This window comes from Actinia tenebrosa, unplaced genomic scaffold (genome assembly GCF_029948245.1).
Source record: "Actinia tenebrosa isolate PJP-AT-01 unplaced genomic scaffold, QUT_ActTen_1.0 PGA_scaffold0__85_contigs__length_37466705, whole genome shotgun sequence".
In the NCBI taxonomy this organism is placed as follows: domain Eukaryota; kingdom Metazoa; phylum Cnidaria; class Anthozoa; order Actiniaria; family Actiniidae; genus Actinia; species Actinia tenebrosa.
In genome coordinates, this window is record NW_028292569.1 from 24,604,585 (window position 1) to 24,623,911 (window position 19,327).

Sequence of the window (19,327 nt, forward strand, 5' to 3'; positions counted from 1 at the left end):
TGAAAGCATTTACTCAGTGATTTAGCATGGTTAAACATTTCATAGCAGACTGGGCACCGCAGCTCTTCTAGAAGGGTTTCATAGATCTTTCCGTTAACTGCCAACGTTGTGCCTTTGACCTGAGAAGGCTTCTCTGCGCATGCGTTGAACGAATTTTGTACATTTTTGATGGTTTTTTTGAAAGTTCTTCGGCTTTGCTGAAATTGTTTAAATTTCCCCATAATCAAAAGTCTTTTTCACTGCGCGTTTTCGTGATTTCAATATGATTTTTTTTAATTGTGACGATTTATGACGTTTTATTTGTCGCATTTGCAGAGAGTTTGCGCGCGCGCTCATAAACGAAGTGCATATTTTATCGTAACTTGATATCTACCTAAAAGCTTTCAAAACCATGCTCTTTGTTTGCTTTCTTATTTGTACCTGATTTGTTTGAATGGTTGTGTTGTTCGTCAGTATCCTATTTTTTCCTTCCTCGTTTCCTTCGTTTCCTTCCTCGCTACTCAGTACTGACTCAAATAAATACGTTTTTCAATCAATTGGAAAATGAAAATAATTTCTTTATGGCGTTTATATTGCCGAATATTTCCATTAACATCTCGCTAATCACGTTTAATATTGGTTATTTCCTATTAAATTGTTACATAACCCGGGAATCAATTTATGCATTTTTGTGTTTAGCCGATACTGTTGTCTTCTTGACATTGAAAACCGTTCAACTGACAACCAGTCTAATTTGTCCCACTCAGTGCAATCATTAACCTTTCCAAACACTTGAAATATAAACTGTCTACAATCATCAATCCAATGAGAAGCGCTTCGTGACTAACTTGAGACTAAATAAAAGATCGGCCCTCGCACATCTATTGCACAGTGCTGCAATTGGTCAAAAAGACAGAAGTGCCAAAACGTCATGCGTCGCTCAATTAGGAAGTCAATTATGCCTTGTTGTTAAGTAAATTTTGTTGAAAGAAACCCATTACTTTGGATCTAACCTTCCCAGCGCAACAAGAGGTGAGTGAAACGATAGAAATTAAATATCTTTTTAAATTGTAACATGGTTCTTGGTACGTATTTTACTTATTTTTTCAGCTCTTGTTTCTTCAGGTAGCTACATTCTCTACACGAAAACAATTTTATGAATATTTCAAACTTTATATTTTAAGCACTGTACGTAGTTCTTTAAGTGTTCCCTAAAACTTTTCACGAAAAAGAAAAAAATGCCTGGTGATGTAATTGTTAGTTTTTTTCTCAAAAAGGGACATTTTTGTGATAGTAAGAGATGCGCTAAACGAGCTTTCATTAGTTTCATTTACCTTTGTCTACTGTGAAATGGGCAGGAATGGACAAATAATTCTTCCCAAATTCTTATTACTGTATCTTCTTTTTTATATACTTTTATAGATTACGTTCTCCCTGGCGTTCGCATATAAAGATAAGAGGAAATAAATTTCGAGAGCCATTCTTGAGGTATACCCAAGGATGACTCAAACGCGACAACAAAGCTATGTAACACATACCATCCACTTATTAGCACTGTTGGTCTTGGCTACTGCAGCTCTAAGCACCTTCAAACTCTCGGAAGCTGGTAGGAAAAAATTTCTTTCAGATTTTCCATCTTTTTTAATAGATATTTTCACTTTCAAAATACAATGGAAATTTAGTTTAATATAATTTAATTTCATGGTTTAACTTCTTTTGGAATCGTCGCCATTGTAAACACGAATTAAATAGTCTTAAATAATGGAACTTGTCAAAAATCTCGGAATCTCGAAAGGTTTTAAGTGTTTCCATCAAAGATATATATAAAAAAGGTAGAGTAAATTAAGCTCATTTTTTTTGAATATTCTCAACATTGTTTCTTCTGAAGAATGGATTTCTTTAATACGTTGAACAAAATGGAATTTTTGACTTTATTTACGAGAAATTTTGGTTGACTATATCGGAATTTGTCTACTTGTAATCCTTAGTGATAATGGCTCTCACCTGCTAAGCAAACAAAGGCATGTTTTAAGGATTCACGCGACCTGTTAATCGCTAAAATGTACTAGTTCTCTTCATAAATTATTTTCTACGAGTATATTCGTGGTCATTTTATATTGTTTGAGCTTCGCGAATCGAATATGTTTTTTCTATTTGACCTTTATTTGAGAGTAAGTCTTTGATCACATTCGTAAATTATTTCCAGAAGTTACTAGAAGTTTCTCTGTTGACTTGACGACGAATCAGCCATGGCTATCATCGCATTTCATCTCGAATGATTGAATGGCTTCACATGAAGGCCTTCTCTTCTTAAAAGGGATATCTTGGTTAACGCCCTTGTAAGAGAAGATGCGAAAATTTCAAAAGATACGCTTGCAACGTCGACATTTCCTTTTTTTTGCATTGTTTGTTGCCAAAAAATACCAGCCATTTAGCACCTCTCCACCTCCGTCTCCTCCCCCTCCCCCTCCCCTCCCCCGGATATTTGTTTGAGCTCCCAGCTATAACTAAATCACAAGAAAATGTACGGAGGGGAGGGGGTGTGGGGATGAAAGTGAGGCAGTAGTCTATCTTTTTCCCTATCACTGTTTCACTTGGGTATTTTATTTGGCAATGCATTTGGCACCAGAATTTAACATAAACTCTATTTACTTCGTTCCTTGTTTGTTTTCCAGCTTGCAGTAGTAGAAGGGTCAACCTCAGAAGCGAAATATGGAGAATAGAACTGGGAAACGGGACTCTAGAAAAGACGAGAAAACTGACAGATAGTATCAAAGAATCAATGAACGCAATCACTGGAAACCAAAGCTGTGCGTCTAGCGTTGTTAGGTATTACAGCTCCCCTGAGCCTGATGATTTTCCGGGAGTCATTGCAGATATGTTTATCGATGAGGAAAAAGTTGAAGACTTTGAGAACAAACTTCTTGATGGTATAGAATATCATTACAACGATACCGTGAACCACACCATGACTCCAGCTTCGCGAGTGTTCGTCGTCTCGTTTAATGTCTCTAACACCAGCATAACAGACACCAATGTGACAGATGCAGTAAAATATGTTCTTGGAATAAAAAACGAAACAGTCACAGTATTACTGAAGAACGAATCGTGGTATACCTTACGGATATGGATGGACATGAGCGTTGATAAATACCCTTCAAAAGCTCTAGAAAAACTTACTGAAGCGGTAAAGAATGGTTCTGTGCATGGAATCCCAGTGAAGTCTTCTTCTTTCATGGCGTTTTCAGCCTTCCCAAAATCGATGACGAAAATATTCGAAGTGAAATTCGATTATGCCACTGGGTCGTGTAGTTCCAACAAGAGTTCCACTGAGTACCAAGTGCTAAAACAAAACATTTCGACATTTCTAGACATGGCACTGAATAGTTCGGGATATATGAGACCTTCTGGTATTAACCTGGAATGCAGTTCTCCCGTCTCGCTATTTGTTCGTGCATCCCTCGTTAATGTTAAAGTAGTTGCTCTAGTGGAGTATAGCGAGTCAAAGGACCCAAAATCCATTGGTAGTGACTTGCAGGACTGCAGTTCTTCTAACTCAAAGGTCTCTAACGTACAAGTAAAGCTTCTTAATCCTTCAAGCCTTGATGAATCTCAGGATACCGTGTCAATAGTTTGTCCTACTCCTTCAGCCACCACGATGCCACTCAACACTGACATGAGTAAGAAATCAACAGGCACACAAGCAACAACTCCAGCAACGCAACCTCCAGTTATGGGTAAAACACCTCGTCTCTTCGTGAGGCTTCGCCTTGCTTTGACGTGGAGTCAGTTCTGTTCGAAGCTCGAAGAATCGCTGAAAGAGAACATAGCGAAGAATGTGCATGACAAAAAGGGAAACAGAGTGTCCTCAGATCGTGTGGTTTTCATCAACGCACGCAAAAATTGTGCCGATCCTTCGAAGGATGACGAGCAAGTGGATCTGTGGTTTTACATCGCCAACCAAACGGGATCTAAGACGCCTTCTAAGTGCGTCACTTTGAAGGCCTATCGGGTACTGAAGATGATGGTGGATAATGGAAATACTAATATGATGGGTTCAGACTTTAAAGGCAAGGTAGGTATTGATATTTGTAATGGAGTTGGCTGTCTGTCCATCTATCTGTCCACCTGCCTGTCTATCGATTGGGTCTGTAATGTAAGTAATGTTTTTTCCTCCCAGGTCATCGGCCTTAACTTAGCAGGATGTGATGCTAAAGAATTCGACAACAAAGACAAGATGGATGACTGGATCTTGATATTGATCATCATCGCACTAGTCATAGGAGCCATCCTTTTGTTCTTGGCCTGCTGTTGTGTAAGTTTCGAGAAAGTATTCCTGAGAAACACAATGTAACAGTTGCGCAAATCGCTGAACGCAACGTTCAAGAAGCGAGAATCAAAATCTACGTCTGCAACGTTGCGCGTAACGAGTTTTATCGTTAGAATTCGACCTTCAGCGTTTTTGGCTATGTCTTCCTTTTCTCGGCAAATGAAAGGCCACTTTTCCAGATTGCTTAGCCAAAGTTCTGTTAACTTTGTTTTTGAAGTGGTACCTGTATTAAGCAGACACCTTCATGAGTATCTTACATAGTATCCTTTAATAGAAGTGGTCTATGAAAAGAAGGTCGTTTTGCTGTACTTATATTTGTAAAGAAAAGTTTTGAACCCTTTCCAGCTGTGTTTTGATAAAGGATGTACGCTAATAGAAGTAAGCTGCAACTCTTGTATCAGCAATATATGTTACAGTGTGGTTATTTTTGTTATGTAGATCTGCTGCGGCGCTGCAAGACGAAGAAGACGCCGTCGCCATAGAGATAAATACGGCAATGTAGAAATGGTTGCCGTTGACGCAGATGGAAATCCTCAAGCAAACGGAGAAGGCGGGAAAGGAAGAAAAAAAGCTAAAAAGCACCACAAAGGAGGCTACTACGGAGGAAGAGGCTATGGCTACAGCGATAGTGATGACAGCGATGATTATCTTTGCTTTGGTGGCAGAGGTGGCGGCGGACGAGGAAGGGGAGGAGACTACGACTCAGATGAGGACAGAAGGGGAAGAAGAAATCACAGTGGTGGTGGCGGTAGTGGTGACGGTAACCTTAATGGTGTTGATGGCGGTGGGAAGAAGGGTAGAGGACACAGAAAAGGAAGAAGAAGCGGCGATGGTTACGATAGCGACGACAGTGACGTAGACCAGCTCTGTGGCGGGAGACGAAGAGGGCAAAGAAGGACCAAAGACAGAAAAAATAAAAACAAATCTGGTGATGAGGATGGAGATGGAAAAGGTGACAAGAAAGGCAACAACAATCTTGATGTTCCTAAGGATGACAAAGGGAAGGAAAATTCCGGTTATGAAGATGTTCGTTCCGATAGTGACAAGGTTAGTAACCAGAAAATTCTTAGTTTGGAAGTAGGAAATATACGTGCAAATTCCGCAGAATCAGGCCATAAGGCAACCAGAGATGGCCTATTTCTAAATCCCATTACTCTTTGATACTTAGCAAGCAGGCGGTCAGCCAACGAGTTATCAGAACCTGCAGTATGGCTTGGGTGACAGAAAGCCAAGTGCTGATGGAGGATACACCAGCCTGACGATAGATGGGAAGGGTGACAATACTTACGCCACGGTAGATGATGCCGCCAAGCGACAGAGCAGAGGCGGAAGTGTTGGAAGTTATGGCTATGTGGAGATAAATGGCGGAAGGCCAAATGCCGGAGGGACAGGAGCCGGAGGGGCGGGAGCTGGAGGAGCTGGAACTGGAGGAGCTGGAGCCGGAGCGGCAACCGCCGCAGGAGGAGCTGTTCAAGCCGGGACAGCAGGGTTAATGGCAGGATCGATGGCAGATGTAAGTTATTGCGCGCTTCTGTTTTAAAATTTAGCAGAAAAGCTTAACACAAGTAGGACTTCTTAAATCAATTCTAAAAAATATAATTTATTGGTATCATAATGGTGAATGCGTGTGTCTTTAATGCTAATACTTATTTATTTGGTAGGGAAACAAACGCGAAAGTCTCACGCCTGCTATTGTTACCAGCCCTGCACCAGATAGCGGATCCCCCGCGCCTCGAAGAGGGTCAGGATCAAGAGGAGGTATTAAGGATCATACGATGTTATATTGTAATTGCATGTGCTGCTGGTGATGATGATGAAGATGATAGGATGATGGTAGTGGCAGATTTAGTGGTGATGTGATAATGATGATGTTGATGTTGATGTTGATAATGATGATGGTGGTGGTAGTAGCGTTACATGATAATGGTGATGTTAATGTTGATGATAGTTGTGGTAGTACTAGTGTTAAATGATAATGGTGATGTTAATGATGATGATTAGGGTGGTAGTAGCGTTACATGATAATGGTAATGTTAATGATGATGATAGTGGTGGTAGTACTAGTGTTCAATGATAATGGTGATGTTAATGTTGATGATAGTTGTGGTAGTACTAGTGTTAAATGATAATGGTGATGTTAATGATGATGATTAGGGTGGTAGTAGCGTTACATGATAATGGTAATGTTAATGATGATGATAGTGGTGGTAGTACTAGTGTTCAATGATATGGTGATGTTAATGATGATGATAGTGGTGGTGGTAGTAGCGTTACATGATAATGGTGATGTTAATGATGATGATAGTGGTGGTAGTAACGTTACATGATAATGGTGATGTTAATGACGACGGTGGTGGTGGTGGTAGTAGCGTTACATGATAATGGTGATGTTAATGTTGATGATGATGGAGGCGGTAGTAGTGCTGTGGTGAAGACGATATTGCTGCTGTGTTCCATAGTAATGCCGGATTATGGTTATAATGGTAATGATATATTATATAGTTATGATAATGATGATGACGATGCTCTTTCGTTCTAGGTTCACCCACTGCCTCTAGACCATCTAGTGGTTCAAGCCTCAGAAACATCGATGATGAGCTACAGAGAGAGAGGCGTCGATCATCCATCCATTCTCTAGTCGATGATGATGCCGAGCCCTTGAAACACAAGACGGCAACTGTAGGTATTGTTGGACTGGCGCTGAGAAACAAGAACGAGAAGAAGAAAGAAACAGAGTTCAAGGTGAGAAAGCTATTATTATCCATAAAATAACTGTTATGAATGTCGCGTTCTGATTGGTTTGGAGCGCGTGCTTTAGCACGCGCGCGCACTTTCCGTTGCGTCATTTCTATCTATTATTGTAATTTGTATTTTATAAAAGAAATAAAAAACTTGCTTGCTGTGCTGTGTGCAGTCATAAAGCACTTGGGGATTGGCAGAACACTCGAGAAGTGTCGAGAAGCACTCCGCGTCGTGCTTCTCCTAACACTTCTCTCGTGTTCTGCCAACCCCCGTGTGCTTTATGACAGCACACGCGCGCGCGTTTTCTATTTCTTCAATATGTGATCAACTGAGGTCAGTCAGATTAAGAGGACAGGGATTGCGTACAGTTAGGTACCTAGCTCTATTATGGATTTACCAAGCAATTCGACACGGAATTCTGATTAATGCTTCTGTCGATATAGTGCACAAACTAACCTTTTATTCCTTTCTTTTCTTCGCATCTCCTTTTTCTCTCATTCCTCTATTCCAAATTTCTTTCCATTTCTTTCCTTCTCTCTTGCCATGTTCTCTGCTGTCATGTCTTAACTCTCTCTATTCCTGTACGTATTATAACAGAATCTTGACAAAGAGATGCCAGCACTTGGAACCTACCCAGCGAACACTGCGGGCAAGAACAGAAATCCAGACATATTGCCAAGTACGTTATTATGTTACTTAACACTTGACTGTTTGTTTCACAGCCATTCGAGAAGCTGCTGAATACTGTTTCTTGTTTGTCATCCCCGTTTATAGTTATTCCACTGGGGAGGAAGGGGGGTGGGGGAGAGATAAATTCGTCTATCCCCTTCCCCCTAAAAATCGTCCAGTACAAAAAAGGGGCTTTCAGAAATCATTTGTTTTGATTTTGGCCGAACCTCAGGTTTCCGATCCCACGTCCCCCTCCCATCACCTCCTTTAACTCTGTCAAAATATCGGATCTGCTCCAATTCGGCAATGTCATGAATTATAGTTATTTAAAGTTATAACTATTAGTAATGATAAAATGATAAATTTTACACCGTGAGAAGATGAAAAATCTTACTGACGTTTCGGGCGCTAGTCCTTCGTCGGAGTAAAAGACGAATGACTAGCGTCCGAAACGTCAGTAAGTTTTTTCATCTTTTCACGGCGTAAAATATACCCTTTTATCATTACTGTTTCATTAGAAACACCGACGCAGCTCACACTAGTCTTTAGCTAGCTATCTCTTCTTATCGTTATTTAGAATTAGAGACATGACTTAATTTTACCATTCTTAAGTGACTAGAGAATGGGTTACCAGACGATAATGAGTCTCTTTTTTTTCGACCCCAGACCCTCGCTCTCGTGTCAAGATATCATCATCTCCTGACTATATTAACGCCAGCTACCTACATGTAAGTAGATTATTCAGGCATTTCAATGCTGATAATATTAAAAATTAATAATAATAAATATCTCCATTTCATTGATTAAGAACAAACCAATGTTAAACAAAGAGAGAAATATAAAATACTTATAGTCAGTATATGTGCGCAATTAAGAAAAAAGTCGATAAAAACTAGTCAAGGATATTAAAAAGCTATGTTATACTTAAAAACTAATCTATTTATTTTAATCTATGCTACACCGTGACCGTGCCGTGGACATTGAGTCAGATAAATTCGGCGCGGACACTGATTAAATGCGACGTCGCAAAAGTAGTACTCGCAATTAATCGGGCTCCCTGTGGCTTCTCTTGCTACCTCGACACTGCCTGCGACGTCCCATGTAATGCTACACCGCCATAAGTTTTCAGAACAAATACAGGGTATAGCGAAGGTGAAGCGCAATCCTTGAACTTAACTAGACACACTCTTTTTGATATTTTAAAGGATCATAAGGGTCAGCGGCGTTACATAGCTACCCAACATCCTCTGCTGGAGACCAAGAATGATTTCTGGCAGATGGTGTGGGACAATGATTGCCACTTGATCGTCATGGTGAACGATGATGAAAACAGCAAACAGGTAACAGTAGATATGACTATGAGCGTCCTTTGTAATCCCAAATTGTCTTGTATCAAAAGTGTTGTATCATTGCACCCAAGTATCACTGTATAGACAGACCCCTTGCCTCATTTCAGAATAAAATTTTCATGAGATTGAAATTCTTTTGTTTTGCCTCCAAATTGAGCTCCTTTGACGTCATATGCAAGGGGTCTATTGCTGGGTTTCTCTTGACGTCATTTCCTGTCTCAAGCAGAATCTTACTCAGTTGAATCGCAAGTTTTCGATAGAATTCTCCTGGTTGACAGCACATGATAGTCAGTGTTTGACCACCAGATTCCAAGATTTTCATCATCTGATTGAAGCCCAGCAATATCTTAAAAAAGTGAAAATTGGCAACGAATACTGAGGAGGAGGGACAGGAGTATTTTACTCTCTGTACTGACATTCTACTCAATTATTGTAAGAAGCACCTAAATTTTAAATATTGTCCAGCCACGGTCATCCAAACTACGAACAGCTTTACACCACACACCACCCAGTGATTTTATCGCTAGTTTGTATAGCAGGAGCATTGCTAAATTTGCTGACATATTTAATGAATTTCAGATGGACTATTATCCTCAATACTGGCCGTCCGCTGAAGGCAGCTCTGTTGACTTTAATGGTATTGTGGTGTCCACTAAACAAGTAGTAACCAAACCTGATTACGTCATCACGAGCCTTATGGTCTCCAACACTAAGGTATCTGTATTTTTTTTGTTGGATTTCATGTGCTAGAGCTTGGGGGGGAGGGGGGGGGGGGGGGGAGGGTAGCTAGTCACTCCCTTTGGAGTTAAAAAATAATAAGAATAAAGGTTAAGGTAAAACCTAAAATGGGCGATGTGTTATGCCTTTCTATATAACAGCCACAGCCCTTGAAATCGTTCTGGATCCACAGAGGAATCGGAAAATTTCATGGTATTGGCACCAGTTATAACCGTTCATTTTCAAACCCTTACCTCCCTCACATTTGTTTTCAAAATGTTTATTACAATTTTGTCTTTATATCTTGAATAAACCAAAGTTTGATTGTATTTTACCATCGTTTTTTCTTTTTCACTGCTGTAGAAGCTTGTAATTCATGACAGTGACAGTGACAGTGACATGGCGTGCAGACGTCTTTACTGTCGCTCTGTATTTTTGCTCAATTTTATTGCTCTATGGCTTATCTTTTCATATGAATATGGAACTAATGGATTCAACGAAGTCTTATCTAGCAATAATTTGTCTTTTGGTGGAGATTCCGTGAAGATTGAAGTAAGAAATTTCCATTCTTGTTCGTGGAACCACAAACGCCTAATAATTCGTATAGCACGTGGGAAAGGTTACTTCTCTTCTCGAATTAAGTACCATTCAAATTCTGTCTCTGGATTCCATCTAATTCGTCTATTTATCAGTGGAGATATATGTTTAAATCCTGGTCCTGATAAATGTCAGACTTGTGGTCGAACCATCGCTAAAAACCACCGAGTTCTGAGTTGTGATATTTGCAACCGTTCACACCATATCAAGTGTCAAGCATTTACTCCTAAGGATTTTCTGAGGCTGAAAAATAGCTCTGAAGGCAATTGGACCTGTCCAACATGTATCTCTGATGTTTTACCCTTCATTGATAATCCTTTTAACGATAGTTTCAATGATAATCAGAGTGAAGACAAGAACAACAAGTCCTTTAATGGCCAGGAAGCCGGAGAAGATTCTATCGAATGGTATGAATCTAATGTCAACAATTATTATAAATACAACTTGAAACTGGCTCATATTAATATCAATGGACTGTTGAATAAACTGGACGAAGTCAAAGTCATTCTCAACCGTAAATTATTTGATGTATTCTTTATTAGTGAGACTAAAATCGACAAGACCGTATCAGATTCCAAACTCAAACATCCTGGTTATCGCTTATTGCGACGAGACCGTAAAAAAGGTGGTGGAGGTTTATTGGCATACGTACGTGACGATTTGGTCGCTTACAGAAGACATAAAATCGAACCTGATGATTTGGAGTGCATGTGCTTGGATTTAAAGGACTCTACCAACTCTCGATTTATTGTGCTTGCCTGTTACAGATCCCCAGGTAAATGCAAAATATCTGACTTTATCCAATCTTTATCTACGACTGCTGAGGAGATTTTTAGATTACGAAATGAGATTCTTATAGTGGGAGACTTAAATATGGACATGTATGAAAACGAGCTGGATGGAAGAAAACCTAATAAAACACTGGTTGAGTTCTGCAGAAAGTTTTGCTTTGTTAACCAAATATCCGAACCGACTCGAGTTACTGAAAAATCCAAAACATTGATTGACGTCATTTTGTCTAGTCATGCTGAGCGCTATGCAACTAGTGGCACCTTACCTCTCGGAATCAGTGACCATGACCTTATTTATATTATCAGAAAATGCAAATTACCGAGACCTAAACCTCGCACTATTGAATATCGCAGCTTCAAGAACTTTAAAGAAGAGGATTTTATTTCTGCTCTGCAAAACGTTCCTTGGCATACTGCGTTTAGTTACGACGATGCTGATGAAATCTGGGATCATTGGTCAAAACTTTATAAAGACATACTGGATTTACACGCTCCCTTAAAGAAGAAGCAAATAAGATCTGACCAATTACCATGGATAACGCCTGAAATATCGCGTGAGATATCTCGTCGCAATCGTCTTTTTAAACAACACAAGAAAAATCCAACAGTCAACTCCTGGGAGTTGTATCGTAAACAACGGAATAAAGTTAGATCTCTCAAACGTAAAGAAACAAAGGCCTTTTGTTATAAAGCCTCAAATAATATAAAGAATCCTGGTGAGTTTTGGAAGAAGATGAGACCCTTGATGCCCAACAGTAAATCTTCTGGTTCAAACAAAATTCAACTGATTGAAAATAACGCCTTATTATCTGATTCTAAACTTGTAGCTGAAACCTTGAATGATTATTTCATTAATGCTGCTGGTTCATATGATTCTACCTCGAACGATTTTTCTGATCACCCAAGCATACGTCGTATTGGAATGAAGAACTGTGATCTCAACTTTGATTTTCACATGGTAGATGAACCGTATATAAAGGATATTTTGGATAAACTTAACCCCAAAAAGTCAGTTGGTATTGACAAGATATCTCCTAAAGTCCTCAAGTTCTCGTCAACAATTTTATCTTGCGAAATTACACGTCTCATCAATTGTTTCATTTGCAGTCAGTCATGTCCTCTGGAATGGAAATCTAGTAATGTGACACCGATTCATAAAAGATCGGACGAAACTGATAAAACTAACTATCGTCCAATTTCCATTTTATCGACCATTTCCAAAATCTACGAGAAAGTTTTATATGATCAGATATATACTGCTATTTCTCCTCATTTTTCTAACAACTTGTCTGGATTTTTAAAGGGACATTCCTGTTGTACAGCTCTAATTAAAATAATTGATGATTGGCGTGCAAGTTTAGATGATAGGAAAGGAATTGTTACCATAGCAGTAGATCTCAGCAAAGCCTTTGATTCCATCAACCATAATTTGCTTATTGCAAAGCTTAAAGCCTATGGCTTTAACACAGATGCAATTCTTCTTATGAAAGCCTATCTCCTTGGTCGCCGCCAAAGAGTTCGGGTTGACAACGTATTTTCTGAGTGGCAACCAATAACAGCTGGAGTACCTCAAGGATCCTTACTTGGACCGCTTCTGTTCAACATCTTTGTGAATGACTTGAATGACTTCATCTCTACAGTATCTCTACGTATGTATGCTGATGACACTACTGAATACTATGCTGACTACTCTCCTATGGTACTAAACTATACTATCAACAAGGAACTTAACTCCATCAAGGAGTGGGTTACTAGTAACCATCTGTCAATCAACACTGTAAAGACTCAAGCTCTCGTCATCGGAACGAACACTTACAAGTACAATCTTCTATTGGGTGATAATCCTGTGAAAATCAAGGACTCTTTAAAGATACTTGGCGTTACCATTGACTCAAAATTAACTTTTGAGGAACATTTAAATGTCCAGCTTAATAAGGCTTATGCTAAGACAAACGCTTTACGTAGAATAAGACGTTTAGTTCCAGCGCATGTTATGATTCAATTATATAGGGCTTTTATTTTGCCTCATCTTGAGTATTGTAGCCCTGTGCTGGTGGGAATATCTAAGTCACTCTCAAAAAAATTAGAAGAAGCCAATTATTATATTCTTAGAACTTTATTAGGCCTATCTAAATCTAATTCTTATGACAGCATTCTTAAATCAATTAATATGCGTACCGTAGAACATAGGAGATATTTCCAAGTTTTAGTCTTACTTTTTAAATGCATCAAAGGGAATGGCCCTAGATATATTAATGACTTTTTCAAATTTCGTACAGTTAAGTATAATTTAAGAGGCTCTGGTACTAAACTTGAGCAATATTCATTTAACAGTAAATGGCGTCTTAATTCTTTTGTATCCATAGCTAGTCATCTTTGGAACAATTTACCATCTAATGCGAGAAATGCTGTTAACGTAAATAGCTTTAAGAATATCATACGTAAATTAGACTTCATACCTTTTATATATCGTTAGATAAATTTTTATTTATCATATATTGGATTTTTTTTTTTTTTTTTTTTTTTCTTATTTCCTTTATTAACTTCCCATTGTAAATAGATATTTATCATTTCATATTTTATATTTATTGCATATATACATATATATATTATATTTTATATCACTTTAATTTAGGTTATTTCTTAATAGATTAGTGCACGTGCGCATTTTAAACGAGTATGTGAAATGCTCCTAGGCGTTATGTGGATAAATAAACTATTATTATTATTATTATTATTATTAATCTTGTCTCGTTCTAACAAAAATTTGGTCCTGCATCAATTTTACACTGATTTGGTTGGATAATACTCCCAGTTGAGTTCGCGTTTGCTCAGTCTTAGCCTCGATTGTGTACGAATGTGTTCTTTTCTTTCATTAAGGTCCATTGTATAGTAAGGAATGAACGTACTACGTAACAATACGAGTTAATTAAAATGTCACGGGTTTTGTTTGAATATAGCTGAATATTCATAACACACAACCGATACTAAAAGGCTGAGCAAAGAGAACTCGAAACTAGAGAATTGGTTGCCTTCCAGAAAATTCCCGCCGGAAAAAACAAAACGGTAGCTATGTGCACAAGGTGACCTCTATCTCATCTACAGAAAATTTCAAACACAGAACGTGGCTAACTGTTTTGTAAACAAACAAGTTTATGTTAACACACGCAGAAATCAGTATGTAAACAGATATTGTGTCTAGAAGATGCTTTTCAAATAGTTTGCATAACTGTCTTGCATAACTGTCTTGCATAGCTGTCTTTTCCTCCAGTAAAGTATAGTCTGACTTTTCTTTTCTAAGTCCTACTGAATCCGTGCTTGCATGCATCTTCAAGATTGAAAACTAAAATAAAATCTTCAAGATTGCTACCTAATAGAGCGTTACCATGAAGGCTATGGGCCTTAAAGTGGAACGCGCTCCTACAAGAATGGAAAGTTCTATATTCTTGAGGCCACGTCTTCTTTGCTATTATTTTCTTACTTCTGTGCGAAATCACTTATATAAACCAAGATATTGTCAAATGCTAGACAAACCACTTACTTTCGCATTCATTTGTACAAAGCTAAGGCCTACCTTCTCTTTTTTTTTTTCCTCCAGACAAAGCCATCAACAACACGAGAAATATCTCACTACAGATACACTTCATGGAAAGAAAAAGACGTCCCGAACATCGCCATGTTCGTTGGGTTCGTCGTAGCTGCGCGGGAAATAGGAAGAAAGTACGAGGATGGGAATTCCCCTATCGTAGTCCACTGCAGGTGAGGAGCGAATTCTTCTGCACGGGATGCCTTTGTCTTTAATATAATTTCACCACATGTACCCCATCATTAAGAAAATATTTAGAACTTCGTCTCGAATAGGGGTGACCCCCTTTCCTTTTTTTCGCCCCTACCCCACCCATCTTTTCGTAGCTCGATCATGACCTTATAGAAAACAGTCACAATAATTTTGCCTTTTATCATAGCGATGGTCAAGGGTTTACTGGAGTGTTCGTAGCTCTAGACATTGGTGTACGCAGCCACGAGGAAAACAAGACCTCAGTTGTGGATCTTTTTGAGCTTGCAAAGAGACTCAGGCAGGGCAGAAGTGGCATCATTGATTCGATACAGTTATATAACTTCACTTACCAGGTAAGTGATGAATTTTTAGAATAGTCCAGGTGCATAAAATGACATGGTATTAGTGTGGTATACTTACAGTCCAGGTGTAGTACAGGTGTATAATATGACATAGTATTAGTGTGGCATACTTTCAGTCAAGGTGTATAATATGACATAGTATTAGTGTGGTATACTTGCAGTCCAGGTGTATAATATGACATGATATTAGTGTGGTATACTTGCAGTCCAGGTGTATAATATGACATGGTATTAGTGTGGTATATTTGCAGTCCAGGTGTAGTACAGGTGTATCATATCACATGGTATTAGTGTGGTATACTTGCAGTCCAGGTGTATAAAATGACATGATATTAGTGTGGTATACTTGCAGTCCAAGTGTATGATATGACATGGTATTAGTGTGGTATACTTGCAGTCCAGGTGTATAATATGACATAGTATTAGTGTGGTATACTTGCAGTCCAAGTGTATAAAATGACATAGTATTAGTGTGGTATACTTGCAGTCCAGGTGTATAATATGACATGGTATTAGTGTGGTATACTTGCAGTCCAGGTGTATAATATGACATGATATTAGTGTGGTATACTTGCAGTCCAGGTGTATGATATGACATGGTATTAGTATGGTATACTTGTAGTCCAGGTGTATAATATGACATGGTATTAGTGTGGTATACTTGTAGTCCAGGTGTATAAAATGACATGGTATTAGTGTGGTATACTTTCAGTCCATGTGTAGTACAGGCGTATAATATGACATAGTATTAGTGTGGTATACTTGCAGTCCAGGTGTATAATATGACATGGTATTAGTGTGGTATACTTGCAGTCCAGGTGTATAATATGACATGGTATTCGTGTGGTATACTTGCAGTCCAGTTGTACAATATAACATGGTATTAGTGTGGTATACTTGCAGTCCAGGTGTATAATATGACATGGTATTAGTGTGGTATACTTGCAGTCCAGGTGTATAATATGACATAGTATTAGTGTGGTATACTTGCAGTCCAGGTGTATAATATGACATGGTATTAGTGTGGTATACTTGCAGTCCAGGTGTATAATATGACATGGTATTAGTGTGGTATACTTGCAGTCCAGGTGTATAAAATGACATGGTATTAGTGTGGTATACTTGCAGTGCAGGTGTATAAAATGACATGGTATTAGTGTGGTATACTTGCAGTGCAGGTGTATAATATGACATGGTATTAGAGTGGTATACTTGCAGTCCAGGTGTATAATATGACATGGTATTAGTGTGGTATACTTGCAGTCCAGGTGTATAATATGACATGGTATTAGTGTGGTATACTTGCAGTCCAGGTGTATAATATGACATGTATTAGTATGGTATACTTGCAGTCAGTTGTATAATAATGACATGGTATTAGTGTGGTATACTTGCAGTCCAGGTGTATAATATGACATAGTATTAGTGTGGTATACTTGCAGTCCAGGTGTATAATATGACATAGTATTAGTGTGGTATACTTGCAGTCCAGGGTATAATATGACGTGGTATTGGTGTGGTATACTTGCAGTCCAGGTGTATAATATGACGTGGTATTGGTGTGGTATACTTGCAGTCCAGTTGTATAATATAACATGGTATTAGTGTGGTATACTTGCAGTCCAGGTGTATAATATGACATGGTATTAGTGTGGTATACTTGCAGTCCAGGTGTATAATATGACATGGTATTAGTGTGGTATACTTGTAGTCCAGGTGTATAATATGACATGGTATTAGTGTGGTATACTTGCAGTCCAGGTGTATAATATGACATGGTATTAGTGTGGTATACTTGCAGTCCAGGTGTACAATATGACATAGTATTAGTGTGGTATACTTGCAGTCCAGGTGTATAATATGACATAGTATTAGTGTGGTATACTTGCAGTCCAGGTGTATAATATGACATGGTATTAGTGTGGTATACTTGCAGTCCAGGTGTATAATATGACATGGTATTAGTGTGGTATACTTGCAGTCCAGGTGTATAAAATGACATGGTATTAGTGTGGTATACTTGCAGTCCAGGTGTATAATATCACATGGTATTAGTGTGGTATACTTGCAGTCCAGGTGTATAATATGACATGATATTAGTGTGGTATACTTACAGTCCAGGTGTATAGTAAAACATGGTATTAGTGTGGTATACTTGCAGTCCAGGTGTATAATATCACATGGTATTAGTGTGGTATACTTGCAGTCCAGGTGTATAATATGACATGGTATTAGTGTGGTATACTTGTAGTCCAGGTGTATAATATGACATGGTATTAGTGTGGTATACTTGCAGTCCAGGTGTATAATATGACATGGTATTAGTGTGGTATACTTGCAGTCCAGGTGTAAAATATGACATAGTATTAGTGTGGTATACTTGCAGTCCAGGTGTATAATATGACATGGTATTAGTGTGGTATACTTGTAGTCCAGGTGTATAAAATGACATGGTATTAGTGTGGTATACTTGCAGTCCATGTGTAGTACAGGCGTATAATATGACATAGTATTTAGTGTGGTATACTTGCAGTCCAGGTGTATAATATGACATGATATTAGTGTGGTATACTTGCAGTGCAGGTGTATAATATGACATGGTATTAGTATGGTATACTTGCAGTCCAGGTATATAATATTCAGTACTGATCTACAATATGTACACGGTAACGGACACACAAGTTTGTACCTAAGCTATACCAGCATGCATTTTGAGAACAGTGACGTCATTTCGCGCGTTCATACTTATGTTTCTTTCTTTTTGTTTTAGTGCCTTTACGAGTATACTGTAAACTATGACGAGGAAGCTGAGGTAAAAATACTCTGATTGCACTTTTTCACTCACTTAAAAGAAACAGAATAGTTTGATAATTGTAACTGACTTTATTAGTGTGTATTCACCACCACCACCATCATCGTCACCATCAACATCATCACCACCATCATCGTCACCACCATCATCGTCACCACCATTATCGTCATCACCATCTTCACCACCACCGTCATCATCACCACCATCATCGTCATCACCATTATCATCATCACGATCGCCATCACCACCACCAACCACCAATCACCAACCACCATCATCACCATTATTATTATATTATTGGTTAGTGTATTGGATTCGCAATTAATGTCTAAGTTTATTACAGACCCACTTTATAATTACAACACAGCAAAAACGTTTACGATTTTGGCTTCACTGACTCAGACTGTTGATGATTTCACGTCAGTCAAAAACCCAGACGTCTGGGATTGTACTAATTACATAATATATATGGGTATTTAAGATTATACGCCCCAACTTAAAATACATGTGACTCTGTATTTTATAGAAAAAGAAAGATTGAGAATGGAAGCACAAGCCCTTGAAGTCCATTACAGACTACTGTGACAGTAGCGAAACAAAACCTTAAAAGGTTCTGTATATAAAACAAATAGGTAGTATTGTAACACGATGCATGCAAAGATATTTTTAATGGTACGTATCTTATCAACTGAATCATGTCCTAAGTCCCTTTTAGCGGGACTTGGGTGCGGTTCACAACTTAGTCTCTTCCACGCATAGGCACTGTAGCTTTTATAAGGTACGATAAATACAAAATGACCTTATCATTACAAATCAGAGCGTTCGCGTGCTTCTAATTAATATTCGCCATTTTGAAGTTCATAAGAAGACCGACGGCTTTTTGATGTGTTATGAATTCAGGCCCAGAATGCCATGCACTACAACGTCGCTACCAGTCTTCCTCTGAACTTTGAAAAGAGGGATCATTATAAAAGTGACTTTTACTTTTCGTTAAATCAAATTTGCTTAGTATTATTATTACATGCAAAAGAATATAATTGAATATGCTTTAATTTTTTTTAAATACATAAACTCTAATACGTTCAATTTCCTCGCAATGCGACCGCTCTCCCTTTGCTAATATTCACAGGCCGTTGGAGCCAAAGTAGATAGACGATAAGCCATTCAAAGTCCGAAAGGAACTATGGGCATAGTTCTGAAC

General features: G+C 38.4%; 2 protein-coding genes across 2 annotated transcripts; both read left to right on the forward strand.

Annotated features, from left to right (window-relative positions):
- Positions 1-639: 639 nt before the first annotated feature.
- On the forward strand, positions 640-18,939 carry LOC116289123 (uncharacterized). Its single transcript, XM_089037112.1, has 16 exons — positions 640-1,011; positions 1,402-1,585; positions 2,655-4,054; positions 4,160-4,294; positions 4,748-5,356; positions 5,478-5,822; positions 5,971-6,067; positions 6,849-7,051; positions 7,649-7,730; positions 8,387-8,448; positions 8,926-9,060; positions 9,649-9,783; positions 14,773-14,933; positions 15,140-15,305; positions 18,085-18,126; positions 18,653-18,939. The coding sequence occupies exons 2-16, from the start codon at positions 1,480-1,482 to the stop codon at positions 18,665-18,667; spliced, it is 3,693 nt and encodes a 1,230-aa protein (XP_088893238.1). The 5' UTR covers positions 640-1,011; positions 1,402-1,479; the 3' UTR covers positions 18,668-18,939.
- LOC148913919 (uncharacterized) lies at positions 10,186-13,672 on the forward strand. Its single transcript, XM_089037121.1, has 2 exons — positions 10,186-10,790; positions 10,926-13,672. The coding sequence occupies exons 1-2, from the start codon at positions 10,186-10,188 to the stop codon at positions 13,648-13,650; spliced, it is 3,330 nt and encodes a 1,109-aa protein (XP_088893247.1). The 3' UTR covers positions 13,651-13,672.
- Positions 18,940-19,327: the final 388 nt, after the last annotated feature.

What these genes read in the sequence shown, in the direction of transcription:
- LOC116289123 (XM_089037112.1), top strand. Translation starts at nt 1,480, where the DNA reads ATGACTCAAACGCGACAACAAAGCTATGTAACACATACCATCCACTTA. An exon ending in TGGCAGGATCGATGGCAGAT is followed by an intron (nt 5,823 to 5,970) that starts GTAAGTTATTGC and finishes TTTATTTGGTAG; the next exon opens with GGAAACAAACGCGAAAGTCT. An exon ending in AGAAAGAAACAGAGTTCAAG is followed by an intron (nt 7,052 to 7,648) that starts GTGAGAAAGCTA and finishes GTATTATAACAG; the next exon opens with AATCTTGACAAAGAGATGCC.
- LOC148913919 (XM_089037121.1), top strand. Translation starts at nt 10,186, where the DNA reads ATGGCGTGCAGACGTCTTTACTGTCGCTCTGTATTTTTGCTCAATTTT. An exon ending in GGAGAAGATTCTATCGAATG is followed by an intron (nt 10,791 to 10,925) that starts GTATGAATCTAA and finishes ATTCTTTATTAG; the next exon opens with TGAGACTAAAATCGACAAGA.